General features: G+C 40.5%; 1 protein-coding gene and 1 long non-coding RNA gene across 11 annotated transcripts in view; one reads left to right on the top strand and one right to left on the bottom strand.

Moving 5' to 3' along the window:
• Positions 1-15,275, top strand: part of NIN (ninein) — a 111,254-nt gene that overhangs the window by 1,981 nt on the left and 93,998 nt on the right. For 9 of the 10 annotated variants that reach the window (XM_054530647.2, XM_054530649.2, XM_024231639.3 and 6 more), the window contains one exon: positions 7,087-7,290. In XM_054530647.2, coding sequence (XP_054386622.1) covers positions 7,108-7,290 — 183 coding nt within the window. In that variant the 5' untranslated portion in view covers positions 7,087-7,107. Of the gene's footprint in view, positions 1-5,867; positions 5,991-7,086; positions 7,291-15,275 lie in introns of those variants that run through there. The other variant, XM_054530651.2, reaches the window with a different exon arrangement.
• Positions 5,661-7,389, bottom strand: LOC112128763 (uncharacterized). Its single transcript, XR_002911232.3, has 2 exons — positions 7,213-7,389; positions 5,661-5,990 (listed from the first exon to the last, which is right to left on the bottom strand). It is a non-coding gene; the product is annotated as an uncharacterized LOC112128763 (long non-coding RNA).

Here is a 15,275-nt window from a genome sequence, read left to right as displayed (position 1 = left end):
GTGATGTGAACTGCCCGGGAATTTGTTTGCAGATTTGTTTATTTTCCCTGTTCTCTGGTGATTCTTTAGAGGGAAGCATTCTGCAGAGTGGGGAAAAGGTAGGATGAATGTTCCACAGGGTTGGACATCGGCAAAGTTATTACCAATACAGAGAAAGGCTTCACAGGGGGCAATAGAGAGGAAGCCGTCATACTCCCAGTCTTTGCATTAAAATGTCAAGGATCAGTCATTTTAATAGGCGCTTGCTCAGAATGGCGTGGGGTTCTTTTTTCTTATTTCTTTTTCATTTTAGATGTGTAATGACCCTTAATATCAAAAGATGTTAACTGTCACAGAGGGGGAGAATAGGGCTCCAGTGAATTCTGAACAGCCAATCTTAATTTAATAGGCAGTATTCTTATCATGAGTCAAATGTTCAAATAAATTGTTTTAAATGTCACTGCAAATGACTTTCTAAACTAACATTTCAACTCTCTTGATGCTTCCATTTTATGTTGATAATGAAAATACATTTTATCAGTCTTACATTGATAAAGGGTGGGCAAGCTTAGCCAGAGCATTTTAGAAGGATTTAAACAGCGTGAAGCCTTTTTAGAAGGCTTATTTTTATAGATGCCAATTCATTTGTAAGCCAATAAATTATCTGGTTTGAATTCTGGCTATTGAACTTGCATCTGTTGGGCAGGGGCTTATGGAGCGACTTAGTGAAGCTTGCAAAAAGATTTTTATGCTATTTATGAATAAAATAGAATTTTGAAAAGATTATGAGATTCTGAAAGTGAGCATCCTTGTTTGAAATAAGGACACTTCTTTATTGCAATTTAAGTCAGCAATTAACCATTTATTCAAGCATTTATTTAACCATTTATTCAACCATTTATTCCATTTGGATGGAAAAATTACAAAGCATCTATCTATACCCTAATGCTCACTTTAAAAACAAAGTTGGGAAAATATTGTTCATAGACGTGAGAAGAGAAGATCACCTTCACTTACGCCTCAGGGTACCATACTCATAGCCTCAGGCATCCTAAATTAATGTGAGTCAATATGGCTCAAGAAGTGGAAGTTGTTATAAGCTTTCTCCTTTTTTTTTTTGTAACAAACATGCAGCTCTGTTTTCTGCCTCTGTAATTTACTTAGTAGTTGATTACAGGTTATTGAATGCACATTGTGCCAGGCTAATGGCGTTTTTTGTTTTTTTGTTTTTTTGTTTTTTTCCTGTAGCTAACCTGAGTTAACTACTTGATTGGGTAATCTCCCAGTTATTAGGTTGAACAAAAGCATGGGTTTATTACATCCTTCAAGATAGTAAAATAATAACGGTTGCTTACATTTTCAAATAAACGCTGATAGGATTCCCTTAGTTAAATATTATAGTGTAGTTGACAAAGGTTGTTATTTTTCTTTTTCTTTTTCTTTTTTTTTTTTTTTTTTTTGAGATGGAGTCTCTCACTCTCTCTTGGGCTGGAGTGCAATGGCGGGATCTCAGAACATTGCAACCTCCGCCTCCCAGGTTCAAATGACTCTTCCGCCTCAGCCTCCCGAGTAGCTGGGATTACAGGTGCGCGTCACCACGCCTAGCTATTTTTTTTTTTTTTTTTTTGTATTTTTAGTAGAGACAGGGTTTCAACGTGTTAGCCAGGATGGCCCTGATCTCCTGACCTCATAATCCACCTGCCTCAGCCTCCCAAAGCGCTGTGATTACAGGTGTGAGCCCCCTCTTCCGGCCCTTTTTTCAAATTTATTTAATGTGACTTTTTTCCTGTGCATTTAAGCTTTTGTGTTATATTTTTATGTCATGATTTCATTCACAGTGATATTGTTGTGCTTTTGGTATCCAGCTAGAAGTGAGACACTGAGCAGAGAGGAGGCATTCTGACAGTAATCAGTTTGCTGCTAAGCAGCACTGGTTTTTGGCGGAAGTATTCTCCTATATAAACTCGTAAATGGCTGCGACTGCTTTTTCTATTGAGTTTTTACTAAACTTGAATTTATCCTTGTCACTCTTTCCTTTTATACTGAAATTAGTCCAATATGGTGAGCCTGAAAATCTATGCAGCCAATTAAAGTATTTTCAGAAAAGAGAGAAGAAAAAGAAACACTTTAATTTGATCATTGGCGTTATTAGGCTCCGACTTGCCAAATGGTGAAAGCTAAAGGCATAAATGGAGAGCTTTGCCCAAGTGGGGTTTGTCGGTGTTCATCATGTCAGCTGTAGAGTAAGTAAATGAGTCACTGGTGGTCACTGCCTGGTCTGTGGACCCCCAACAGCTATGTCTGCACACAGGTCCAAAAGCATCTATTATGATGCCCTCTCAAGGAAAGCAGCTGAGCCGAGAGGGGCATGCAGACATTCCGCAGAGCTCTTCAGCTGCTGAACCATCTGGATGGGAAATAAAAGGCCTGGGCTAGGGGCTCTGGCATTGTGCATATTTATTATTTGGTTTTCACTTGCCAGACTTTGTCCCCTTTTCACTCCCTCTGGCCCAGAACAGACGTCCCCTTTAGCTGGGGTATCATTCTTACAAGCTCCTTTCTGTACCTTGGTTGAACACTGAAAAGTTCATAAATGCACATATCCACTCATGATTCTAGCCACACCTCCACCTATTTTGTTTGCAGTCCTATTTGGCACTGTGATTTCATCAGCTGGGGTAATGAACACCACTGTCAGAGTCGGCAGCATTTTGGCAGCCTTATTTTGAGTTATTTGGAAGGAAAATGCTCAGAATAATTGTCATTATGGGTGGTTATTGAGTGGTAAATGTTTTGATTAATGGTTCTGTGCATCTGCTTCTTATTTAACCATCCCCAGTTAGAACTCCAAAATATTGCCCATATTGGTTCTTTCATTCCGAAAGAGTCATAAAGCCTAACAATTTGATTGGAAAGGTAGATGGTGAGGAGAGGCCCAGGTTTATTATGGCAGGCTTCGTAGCGCTGGAGCTCTTCTTTGCAATTTGAAGGAGAATTTCTCACTCAAAATGTAACTTTCTTAATCTCTGAGTAAGATTCCTGCCTCTGGTGGGTACCAGTTAGGGTCTGACTCTGGAAAGCATTGGATTGCACAGATTATACATACTTAAGTGTTTATTCAGGGGAAGTCATTTACAAATTATCAATTCCTGGACAATGCCCATTATTGAAGATATGGGACGCTTCATGATCATTTTTATATAAGAATTTATTTCTTTCATGCCCTAAATCCCAAAGCTGCTTTAGAAAAAAAAGGGAATGTGTATTCTATTTGTATATCCCTGGTGCCTTGTAGGCTATAATTATTCAATAAATGGATCAAGGGAGGTAGGGAGGAAGGAACTCTGCTTCTCAATTCCAATTTGGAAAAGTTTGTGGCCATGGAGTGTTCTGTGGGGATTTCTACTGCTTAGTACTATTCAACTGGCTAACACATAAAGGTGGAGATAAGTGGTTTGCCAATGGCATCATTTCAGAGGTCTCATTCATGTGTTCTATGTGCATGTGTAGGATTGAGGGATAATATAACTGAGTGTCGCACTAGAGTTCAAATCTTGGCTCCACTCCCATTTTGTTCAAGGAGATTAGTGCTGTATCCTTGGACAGTTGCTTAATTTTGTCAAGCCCCAATTTCTACATCTTGCATGGGAAAATGAGAATATCCACTTCTAAGAATTGGGAGGATTAAATGAGATGATATACATAAAGTACTTAGTTTAGGCAGACTCATAGTAAATATTCAGAAGTAATTCCCAATTACAGTGCAGCTTTCTGCTTTTATTTGACATTAAATTTATCAATAACCTGCTTTTAAAGATAGAGGAAGCTCTGAACATTACCTGCTGCCATTATCATTTAGTTATATAATGATGTTTATATACATAGTACACTCCCTGCCCATTCTCAGTCCGTTCTATACCATTTCACATCTCCTGCTTTGCTTCTTTGGAGGTAGATCTGTAGATGATTCACTTGTTACCTCCTCTTCAGTTTACCACTCTTCTGTAGCTGCAGGTATTCTTTTGGTTATCTTAAATTCCCTCTTGTATCAGCTTTCTCTGGGATTAGCCACTCTCGCTTGCTTGCCACATTTAACTCTCGGAACAAACCTTCCAGATGGATATTGTTATTCTCATGCTGTAATCGAGGGAACTTGAGAAAGGTTTTAGTATAGATTCTGCTCCAAAGTTTCATCCCATAGCAAGACAATGCAGCCGAAGTTTGTGAATCCATTTACTTAATTATTAGCCTATTGAATTAAACTTCAGACAGGGCTGCATGGTACACATTGGCAGTTGGTGTTGGCTTTCTACTTCTTGCTTATGACGCTGAAAATGCCTTTGAGAAAGGGTGGGATGGGGAAAGTGGAGGTGTGTAGGTGGATGAAATAGGCATTCCAAAATTTTCATATGCCCATTTCTGTAGGCCTCATTTAGGATACGTTTCCTCTCAAGGAGTGATCCATACAGGAAGTCAATCCATGATATTTACCAAATCCCTGGCATGAAGAACAGACTGACTGTACTATGCATTTGGGGGTAGATATAAAAGAAATAGGAGCGTGGATCTTACCGTTAAAGAACTTTCTGCCAAGTGGGGAGAAAATAATTCTAGCACATGAAATTACTGATGAACATTTGGGAAATAATATCAACCAGTAAAAATGCCTTCTGTGCCAGATGAGCACTGACAACTTGTCACCAAGCGTAACATCTCCTGGATGTTTCAGCATGAGCATTTGTTCCACAGGGGTGGTGCTTGTCTCCCCTTCAGTCAAGCACAGTGTTTTGAGAAGGAAGGAGATGAAATAAAAAGATAAAGAAAAGAAAGCTGCCATATAATGAAAGAGGTTTGATTTAGTGAAAATCCAATGACCTCCCAAAGAGTGGAGCATGATAGTATATCAAATTTGACACCGTGGATAAGATCAGGGCTTCTCAGTACATCAGTGTTTTATTCCTCTCTTTCATTGGTTTAAGATGGACAAATCCCCGCCCCTTAAAAATAATTTTTAAAAAGGGAAGTGTTAGAATTCTTTTGCTTTTGAGTTTTTAAACATATATGCAAAATCAAGCAAAAGAAGAGTCTTGCTTTTATGAAGTTGGTCAGATAACAGCCTAGAGGACTGTAAAACTCAGAGTGAGACTAAGAGCTACCGCAACACTGAAAATCCCGGAGCACCTTGGGGATTCTCAGCAGATCTTAGTTGACAATTAACTGGTGGACTCTAAGTGAATCTCGTTAGCGAAGTGTTGGCCTTGTCTAAATTCTTAACTCCTGTGGCTTTGCATAACAACTTGGTGTTTCTTTTCTGAGGCTTTGATGTTTATGTAACACTCTCAACTTATTTTGAAAACATTTACATAGTGATTAGTTAACCCAACAGACCAATCCTGGGAAGACAGCCAGAGCCTGCAGCACCTTAGTAACAGAAAAACTGATAATTAGGAGAAGAGACCTGTCCAAGACCAGGAACCTGGACCAAAATTGTGCCATGTTGCTTTACTTTAATGAGTGGCCCCAGTAAAAGTTGAGCTGTGTGGCAGAGCTGTTCACATTTATCTTCTGTGTCCACCCAGTTCTGCTGAAACCCCTGGCAAGATCGTGGCCCTGTTGTAGCTTGTCATGTTTTGAACAGCTGTCTATGGAAAGAAAGCAAACACAACCTAGAGCAACACTGATTTGTTTTAGAAAGCTCTTTTATTTTCAGTTCTGGCTGTGTTCAACATCTTAGCTTACGTTTTTCATGTTGTAATGATCTGCCGTACGGACGATCACCTCTAAGTTAGAGAGTTTTCTCTAATTTGGCTTGGATTAAAGACGCTTGGTTAGTGAAAGCTGCTGCTTTTTTTATAGTCAAGGGACTGGTTCTGAGAGCCTTGTTGCAGATGGCTGAGGTCACCGTCCCAAGGGTGTATGTCGTGTTTGGCATCCATTGCATCGTGGCGAAGGCACCTTCAGATGTGCAGGTTTCAGGCTTTCATTGGAAAATTCAGCACGTTAAAAATGAACTGTCATGCAAGGAAAAAAAAAACAGATTTCATTTGTAAAATACGAGCTACCTGGAATTTTATGATGTATATTTTTAACAAAAATGACTCAGTTATTGACGTCTCCAAGTTTTTACTGATCCTAAGGAAAGTGGCAAAACGGAAAGCCTGGAGTATGGGTAGGTGAGAGACACGGAAGACAGGTTAACCAGGCATAAAGAGATGAGATGCTCTAGTGAGTGGAGGTTCCCTGAGATGCTGTATGATTCATATAAACCAGTCTGTGGCTCCTTTAAACCTCACTGTCTGAAAGGTTGAAATAGTGTCTTCCCTTTTCTCTAGGCAACTAAGCATTACCTAAAACTCGCTGGGACTAAAGCAAGCTTCTGGGAATATTCTTCCCGTCACACCTCATGTAACTGCACCAGTGAAGTTAATTGAGTTGCTTTTTGAGGGACTCGTGTAAAAGGCATTTAGTTTCATGTAAACAGGGAGGTGGTTTTGTAGCAGACATCGTGTTCATTTAGTGCCTCTTGCTGCAGCCCTCCAGTCTAGCTATGATGGGGGCCATCTAAGCTGAATGAAGTAGAACGAATCAGCTTGGCCACACTGACTGATTGCAACATCGGGGCACGTTGTCTAAAGCTTGCCAGCTAGCATGGAAGCTCTGACCATGCAGTTTGCTGGCGCTAACAGTTAGTTCACTTGAATAGTATTGCTGTCAAAGTGGCTTTTCACCTTCTTAAAATCCTGAGCTAGAAGAGCTGGGAGATAACTATCTTCAGCCTTGAGTTTGGCAGTCTGGCTGTCCGCCTGAGAACCAGGCAAGAGAGGAGGGTGTCTTCTACCGTATGTGACCCTCTCATTCTAGTAATGTTGCTCCCAGTGTGATCTGACCTTGTGTATATGCCCCTGGTGTGAGTGCATGCAGGAGTGTCACTGACCAGGGCTGGTCCTACAGAGACTGGGGGTCTTGCTGTGGGGTGCATCAGAAACTGGGTGTTCCTGAGCATTCCCTAGAGACTGGTGGGGTACAGAGAAGGGGAATGTGCCAGGGGGTGACCACGGTAGGACTGGAGAGGCTGCCACAACCTGTCCTTGTCTCTGTCCTACACAGGTGAGCGCTGTGGGCTATGGGATGGATGAGGTGGAGCAGGACCAGCATGAGGCCCGACTCAAGGAGCTGTTTGACAGTTTTGACACGACGGGCACAGGGTCCCTGGGGCAGGAGGAACTCACCGACCTTTGCCACATGTTGAGCTTGGAGGAGGTGGCCCCAGTGCTGCAGCAGACGTTACTTCAGGACAACCTCTTGGGCAGGGTAAGATCTGGGGAAGCACATGGCTATGGGAAGTGGGGTGCGGTTTCTGCCGGGGTGCTGGGGGTGGGGCAGACCACACATGTGGCAACTTGTTTCTAGCATCCTGGCTGTTACATGATAAAAAGAAGAATGTAATGGGTGTGACATCACAGTCCAGTTTGCTAGGGTGACGAGAGCCTGCTTTAATTTGTGCTCTGGAATAATTGTGTACAGTGAGCATCTTAGATAAAGAAAAAGAGGTAATGAAAGGATGTTTTCCAACTTTTTCTTGTTCTTTGTGGTTTATTTTATTGACTCCACATTCATCACTGGGACAGAAAGGAGGAGGGTGAGATTTCCATTGAAGAGAAAGAAAATGCAGTAAGAAAGCTATTGTTGTGACTTTTACTCCCAGTGAAGCTATTTGTTGTGTGGATTATTTCTGGGTGAAGTATTAGTTAAACCTTCTACCCAGGAAATAAGACAGCAGGGTAAATAAATACAGTGCAGGTTCATTTAAAACCCAGCACGACTTGCTTCCAGCAGGGATGTGTGTGCACACGTCAATGTTAACCTCTGTGTTTGACGACAACTAGTCATGTTATTACCATAGATCAAGTCACAGATGTGAGTAAGAAGTGAGAGAGGGTCTTTTTTTCCTCTTGCCAATGGTGGATATTTGATCTGCCATGACCTGAGATTGCCTTCAATTCTCCTCATTATGATTAATAGCTTTTATTATTTGCCTTATTTATAATTAATAGCTATTTATAATCAATAGGTTTATATGGCTTTGAGTCAAGTCTTTTGCTGTTGGATTTTGGAATGATGAGAGAAAAAGATGGACAACACTTTTTGCAGTCTGTTGCTGCATTCTGGTTTTTATCACATATAAATTGAGGAAGCAGTCGTGAGGCTTAACTTTATTCTAGTGACTGAACTTCCTTTTCTTCATTTCATTTTCACTGTCTTTTAGCTGACAAGGGAGGTAAGTGACTTCAGATATAGTACCATGTATTGGCTTTTTGTAACCTGAGACAGACAGGAGTAGCCATCATCCTGAAATTAATGTGTAAAAGATGGTATTCTCAGGCACTTGGCACATGAATGTGATGTTAAATGGGACTCACACTTGAAAAAAATATGTGACTTCTTTGCGAAAACTGGAGCCATTCTTGGCCTCTTGTGGCGGGGGGAGGGTTAGCTGTCTATAAATACATGTGGTCCCCATAAAATGCTAAAAATCTTGCTTTAATAATCTTAAAATGAAGCTTCGAAGATTGAACCATTTGCTCCTCATCATATCATGCACTCACATATTTTCCAGTTCTGCCTCAGTCTTAGACTCTGTGGGTAGCAAAAAAACTGGCATCTCCCTGTATGGTCCTTGGGGATCTCAGTACTTTTGGTGTCTAAAGGATAGTATCAATGGGCTGATCTGTTTTAATGCTCATTAAAGTCTGAAAAGGCATGATATAACTAAGGTTTCCTTGAGTGGTTTTCTTAGAGTCTGCATAAATATGGAATGCCACGCCATAAACAGACTGCACCTTGGCAGAAGGTCAACAGTTTGCTCTCCAGATGTTGCACATCTTTGCCCTCATTTGGTAGACTCAAACAGGGAACAGTTATCGATTGATTTGTTAACGACTTGACACTACCAGCCTGCTTTTGACGCTTGCTATTTGCCTGAATAATGAATACTTAAGTGGTCTATAGTGTGATATTTACTTAGTGAGCCAGTGATAAAAGTTAAATAGATGGATGCATATTGATTTCATGTGGGAGGTCCCTGGTGATAGTCTTGAGAGTGGGGGGTTGGCATGAGTTAATGCACTACTGTTAAATTTGCATTTTTAAATGAAACCAAATTATTCTCCTCAGATGATCACACAGACTTGGCCATATGCTATTAAGATACTCTATATGGTCTATAATTTTAAATTATAAGAAAAAATGCCATAGGATTCACTGGAGCCATCCAAGTGTTATCATTTTCATGATGCATACAGTAGGGATTATAGTTGTAAAATTATAAGTGGTTTTTACTGCCAGTCATCTTTCTTCTCTTTAGAAGATATTTGTAGAAAAACTTATAAGGGTTAGCAGCTTGGTTTAATTAAAAAAGAAAGAAAGAAAGGGTAGCATAACAAATCTGAATATATTAATCTATTCATTAATTCAACAAATATGTATTGTGTGTGTCCTGCCTGTCAGGCATTCCTGTAGTCTTATGGCATGGGATCTGTATTAGTCCGTTTTCACGCTGCTGATAAAGACATACCCGAGACTGGGTAATTTATAAAGAAAAAAGAGGTTTGAGGGACTCCCAGTTCCTTGTGGCTGGGGAGGCCTCACAATCATGGTGGAAGGTGAGAGAATGAGAAGATGAGAGACACACCTTCCATGGTGGCAGGCAAGAGAGCATGAAAGCCGAGCAAAAGGGGAAACCCCTTATAAAACCATCGGATCTCGTGAGACTTATTCACTACCCCAAGAACAGTATGGGGGAAACCACCCCCACGGCTCAATTATCTCCCACTGGGTCCCTCCCACAACACATGGGAATTATGGGAGCTATAATTCAAGATGACATTTGGGTGGGGACACAGCCAAACCATATCAAGGTCCAAGTTATTTATATTTACATTTACTGTAAACTACAGTTTTCCATTAAGTTGGCTTTTGGCTGCATTAGTATCCATCAACTTCCTGGATGCTTCTGGCTTTAATTTTGTCTTTTAAATCTTAATGAATACAATTTTTAAATCAAATACAACTTCCAAGTTTCCTCTATGTTGACTTAGGCTGAATTATCTTAATGAATACAATTTTTAAATCAAATACAAATCCACCTTACCTCTATTGGACTTGGGCTGAATTAATCCTTTTTTTCTTGAAAAAGAAGTAAGATGGAAAGCATTGTCTCGCTCAACCAGGAATGCAAACATTGTGTATTTATTTTTAAATATTACAACGCATCTTCAATAACTTGTTTTTTTTTTAAGGCCTAATGTTTAATAGTTGTTAATGAAAGTAACTTAAATCAACTTGCCATTTCTATGTGTTTTACCAATAGGTCATTTCCCCCCAAATTATTTTTCAATTCATTTGTCTTGCTTTATAGCTTGAAACCATATTCACTTGAGCAAGGTGGTTACTCTACAGGTGTTTGAAATGCCTAAAGCTTGTGGGTCCCTGATTTGAAGGAAAAGGGATATTGCTGATATGTGTTTACCACTAGGTTATGAAAAGAATTCCATCATATCTTTGTCATCAGTTAAGCACCTGTCAGCTAGGTGAGGCCTCATCACAAGGGGCTTCTCAAGACACTGAAAAACTTACAATCTAGTCGGGTAATATACATGGCAAATGAGTAGCCCGGGGAGCAAATACTACCAAAATCGAAGGGAACCATGAACCAAGTTTTATCCAAGCAATCATACTAATTGTAGATGCTTAAATGAAGTGTTTCTGCATACCTCTCTATCTCCTTTATTAGAAATCAGGACCTGAAGATAATTTGTCTTGGTTTTGTTGAAACATTTAGTTATATCCAGTGTTTTGTGTGTGTGTGTGGTTTTTTTTTTTTTTTTTTTTGACAGAGTCTCGCTGTCACCCAGGCTGGAGTGTAGTGGCGCGATCTCGGCTCACTGCAAGCTCCGCCTCCCAGGTTCACGCCTTTCTCCTGCCTCAGCCTCCCGAGTAGCTGGGACTACAGGCGCCCACCAACACACCCGGCTAATTTTTTGTATTTTTAGTAGAGACGGGGTTTCACCATGTTAGCCAGGATGGTCTCGATCTCCTGACCTCGTGATCCACCCACCTCAGCCTCCCAAAGTGCTGGGGTTACAGGTGTGAGCCACCGTGCCCGGCCATATCCAGTTTTAAAAATGCATTCTTGGCCAGGCACGGTGACTGACGCCTGTAATCCTCGCACTTTGGGAGGCCAAGGCAGGTGGGTTGCCGGAGCTCAGGAATTCGAGAGCAGCCTGGACAACACCATGAAACCCTGTCTTTGCTAAAAATACAAAAAATTAGCCGGCGTGGCAGTGGGTGCCGGTAATCCTAGCTACTCGGGAGGCTGAGACAGGAGAATTGCTTGAACTCGGGAGACAAAGGTTTCAGTGGGCCAAGATCATGCCATTGTACTCTAGCCTGGCGACAGAGCGAGACTCCATTTCAAAAAAAGCATTCTTTCCTTACGTAGTGTACCAACTTTGAGACAAAACAGCCCCTGAAGTTCTGAGGAGTTTCATTGCTGTATTCTTAATATGAATTTGGATGCTGAAATACCCTATGTCCCTGACACACTTTAAAGTGAGAATAAGCCTCCAGGCAGCAGAATCACCACTGGTTTCTACAGTCCCGTAGGTACGTGGACTTTGGTAATCAAAGACATGTTGAAATTTTTAGTATTAAAATTTGATAGCTGTACAAATATATATAATTTAGCCCAATTTTCTTACATTTCTGAAAGGATTTGAGGTTCTTCCTAAATTTCTTGATAAATTTCATGTGGTGGATTTGTTTCCAACTCAAAAGCTTTTTAAGATTTATTTTTCTTATATACATTTTAATCATTTGAAGTGTAAATCGAAAATGGAGAAGTACTTTCTTGTAGTGCTTATTTGGACTTGTTCTCTGTATGCAAAATTACATTCAATATTAACTGCCATTAGTTTGTAATAGTGGTGCTGCTGATGGGGTTGTCATAATATAACTCGTACAAAAGTCAGACTGGTTGTCTCTGACTTGTGGAAGGGAGGCTAGGGAGACTTAAACCGGTGAAGGGAAATGGCCTATGCTTTGGGAGAGGAAAGATAGCTAGGAGGAGGTTTTTTGCATATGTAGACTTGGATCTAGTCTCTAAGTTTGAACTCCTAAGGGTCCTGTGGTTCCCCATTTATAGACAAGAAGACCTGACTAGGAGACTGCTCAACTTGCTTTGACTCTGTATTAATGCTTTCTCATCAAACTCATTGCAGAATTAAGTGCGTTTTCGTGTACGGTACGTCGTTGTGTCTGTCAGAGATATTTAGTGTGACAGGGATTAAGAAGGGAGAGCTGTTGGGAAGGCCTGGACTTAGAACAGGCAGGGAGGAACAAATGCTAAATGGCCACTCTCTTCTACCGACCTGATTTTATAATGCCTTATTTCTATGATTAGGGATCCTCATTAGATTTCATCGTTATTTCACGGATACTTTTATGAGTAGCTTCCTGTCTGGACAGAGGGGACTTAAAGTTCTTCAGTGTCTTGTCTCAGATTTTAGACCTCAGAGTTCATCTGACAGAGAAACCTTGGCTTTTCCAAGGTCAGATGACTCATTTGAGTCAGTGCCAGGATGGGATCCTGGATTTCCCAGCCCCTGCATTTGAATACATATCTCCACAGTTTCCCCAAACTCCAAATATGCAAAAGTGAATCTCCATTCCCTCACCCTGCTCCCCAAACACTACCACCACCACATGGAGACACTATACAGTTAGAGCACAGGCTTTGAAGTCAGTCCTGGATTCAAGTTCCACTTCTTGTCACATTTTTTTTCCCTTCAACTTTGATTTTAAACTCTGGGGTACATGTGCAGGATGTGCAGGTTTGTTACAAAGGTAAATGTGCCATGGTGGTTTGCTGCACAGATCAACCCATCACCTAGGTATTAAGCCTGGCATCCATTAGCAGTTTTTCCTGATGCTCTCCCTTCCCCCACCTCACAGGTCCAATGTGTGCTGTTCCCCACCGGCCCCCCACCCCCTGCCAATTAGTCCATGTGTTTTCATTGTTCACCTCCCACTTATAAGTGAGAACATGCAGTGGTTGGTTTTCTGTTCCTGCTTTAGTTTGCTGAGGATAACGGCTTCCAGCTCCATCTATGTCTTGCAAAGGACATGATTTTGTTCATTTTGTTTTGTTTTGTTTTGTTTTTTTGACATGGAGTCTCGCCCTGTCGCCCCAGGCTGGAGTGCAATAGTGCAATCTCAGCTCACTGCAACCTCTGCCTCCTGGGTTCAAGCAATTCTGCCTCAGCCTCCCCAGTAGCTGGGATTACAGGTGCATGCCGCTAATTTTTTGTATCTTTAGTAGAGATGGGCTTTCTCCATGTTGGCCAGGCTGGTCTCGAACTCCTGACGTTATGATCTGCCCACCTCGGCCTCCCAAAGTGCTGGGATTACAGGCCTGAGCCACCATGCCCCACCGATTTTGTTCCTTTTTGTGGCTCCATAGTATTCCATGGTATATATGTACCACATTTTCTTTATCCAGTCTATCATTGATGCACATTTGGGTTGATTCAATGTCTTTACTATTGTGAATAGTGCTGCAATGAACATATGCATGCATATATCTTTATAATATAATGACTTATATTCCTTTGGGTATATACTTAGTAATGGGATTCCTGGGTCAAATGGTATTTCTGCCTCTAGATCTTTGAGGAATCACCACACTATCTTCTGCAATGGTTGAACTAGTTTACACTCCCACCAACAACATAAGTGTTCCTTTTTCTCCACAACCTCACCAGCATCTGTTGTTTCTGGACTATTTATGGATTGCCGTTCTGACTGGCATCAGATGGCATCTCATTGTGGTTTTGATTTGTATTTCTCTAATGATCAGTGATGTTGAGCTTTTTTTCATGTTTGTTGGCTGCATGAATGTCTACTTTTGAGAAGTGCCTGTTCATGTCCTTTGCCTACTTTTTAATGGGGTTGTTTGTTTTTTTCTTGTAAATGTGTTTAAGTTTGTTGTAAAGTCTGGATGTTAGACCTTTGTCAGATGGATAGATTGCAAAAATTTTCTCCTGTAGGTTGTCTGTTCACTCTGATGATAGATTATTTTGCTATGCAGAAGCTCTTTAGTTTAATTAGATCTCATTCATCAATTTTTGCTTTAGTTGCAATTGCTTTTGGCATTTTTGTCATGAAATCTTTGCCCATGCCTATGTCCTGAATGGTATTGCCTAGATTTTCTTCTAGGGTTTTTAAAGTTTTGGGTTTTACATTTAAATCTTTAATCTACCTTGAGTTAATTTTTGTATAACGTGTAAGGAAGGAGTCCAGTTCCAATTTTCTGCATGTGACTAGCCAGTTCTCCCAGCACCATTTGTTAAATAGAGAATCCTTTCCCCACTGCTTGTTTTTGTCAGGTTTGTCAAAGATCAGATGGTTGTAGGTGTGCAGTCTTATTTCTGAGTTTTCTATTCTGTTCTGTTAGTCTATGTGTCTGTTTTTCTATCAGAACCATGCTGTTTTGGTTACTGTAACTTTGTAGTACAGTTTGAAGTGGGTAGCGTGATGCCTTCAGGTTTGTTCTTTTTGCTTAGGATTGTCTTGGCTATTCAGCTCTTGCCACTTTTTAACCGTATGAACATGTTATCTTAAATACTCTGAGCCTCAGATTTTTCATCAGTATAATGGGAAAAATATTTCCCTTACAAGACTGTGATGAAGGTGGACTAAGATTTGTGTGTGTGTATCAAAGGCTTATCATAGCGCCAAGGACACCGTTAACTTGCTGTATTTGGCTGTATGCGCCTTTCCCCTACCCTCTACACACCCAGAATGGCTCTTTGATAAATAGTGACTTCCTAGTAATGATTTACCAAGAAACATGGTCAGACTGAAGAGAAGATTTGCTAGAAGTTCTCTTGCGTGGTGGTGGTTTGAATTCATTTCCATCTGTAAACAGGATTCCTTGGACCAGTCTTGGAGTACAGCTTCATATAGTTGCTTTAGGTTTTATAAACTACCTTTTGAAATAGCCTTTGCCTCTCTCTACATTGTCTGCAGTAAATTAATATTAAGTTACAATATTACAATTTAATAAATGAATATTAAATACAATAATATTAAGTTAACAATTCAAGTTACAATAACCTGAATACTTCATTTAAAATAAAATGTAAGTGTATCTTTCATTACGAAACTGCCTCTTGTTTAGTCTATGTCATTTCTCTTTGCATAATGCTGTAAGCATTTTCCTGTGCATTGACTTCTGG

The sequence above is a fragment of the Pongo abelii genome, chromosome 15 (genome assembly GCF_028885655.2).
Source record: "Pongo abelii isolate AG06213 chromosome 15, NHGRI_mPonAbe1-v2.0_pri, whole genome shotgun sequence".
In the NCBI taxonomy this organism is placed as follows: domain Eukaryota; kingdom Metazoa; phylum Chordata; class Mammalia; order Primates; family Hominidae; genus Pongo; species Pongo abelii.
Note: the sequence above shows the minus strand (reverse complement) of the source record. Positions and strands in the feature narration are given on the sequence as shown.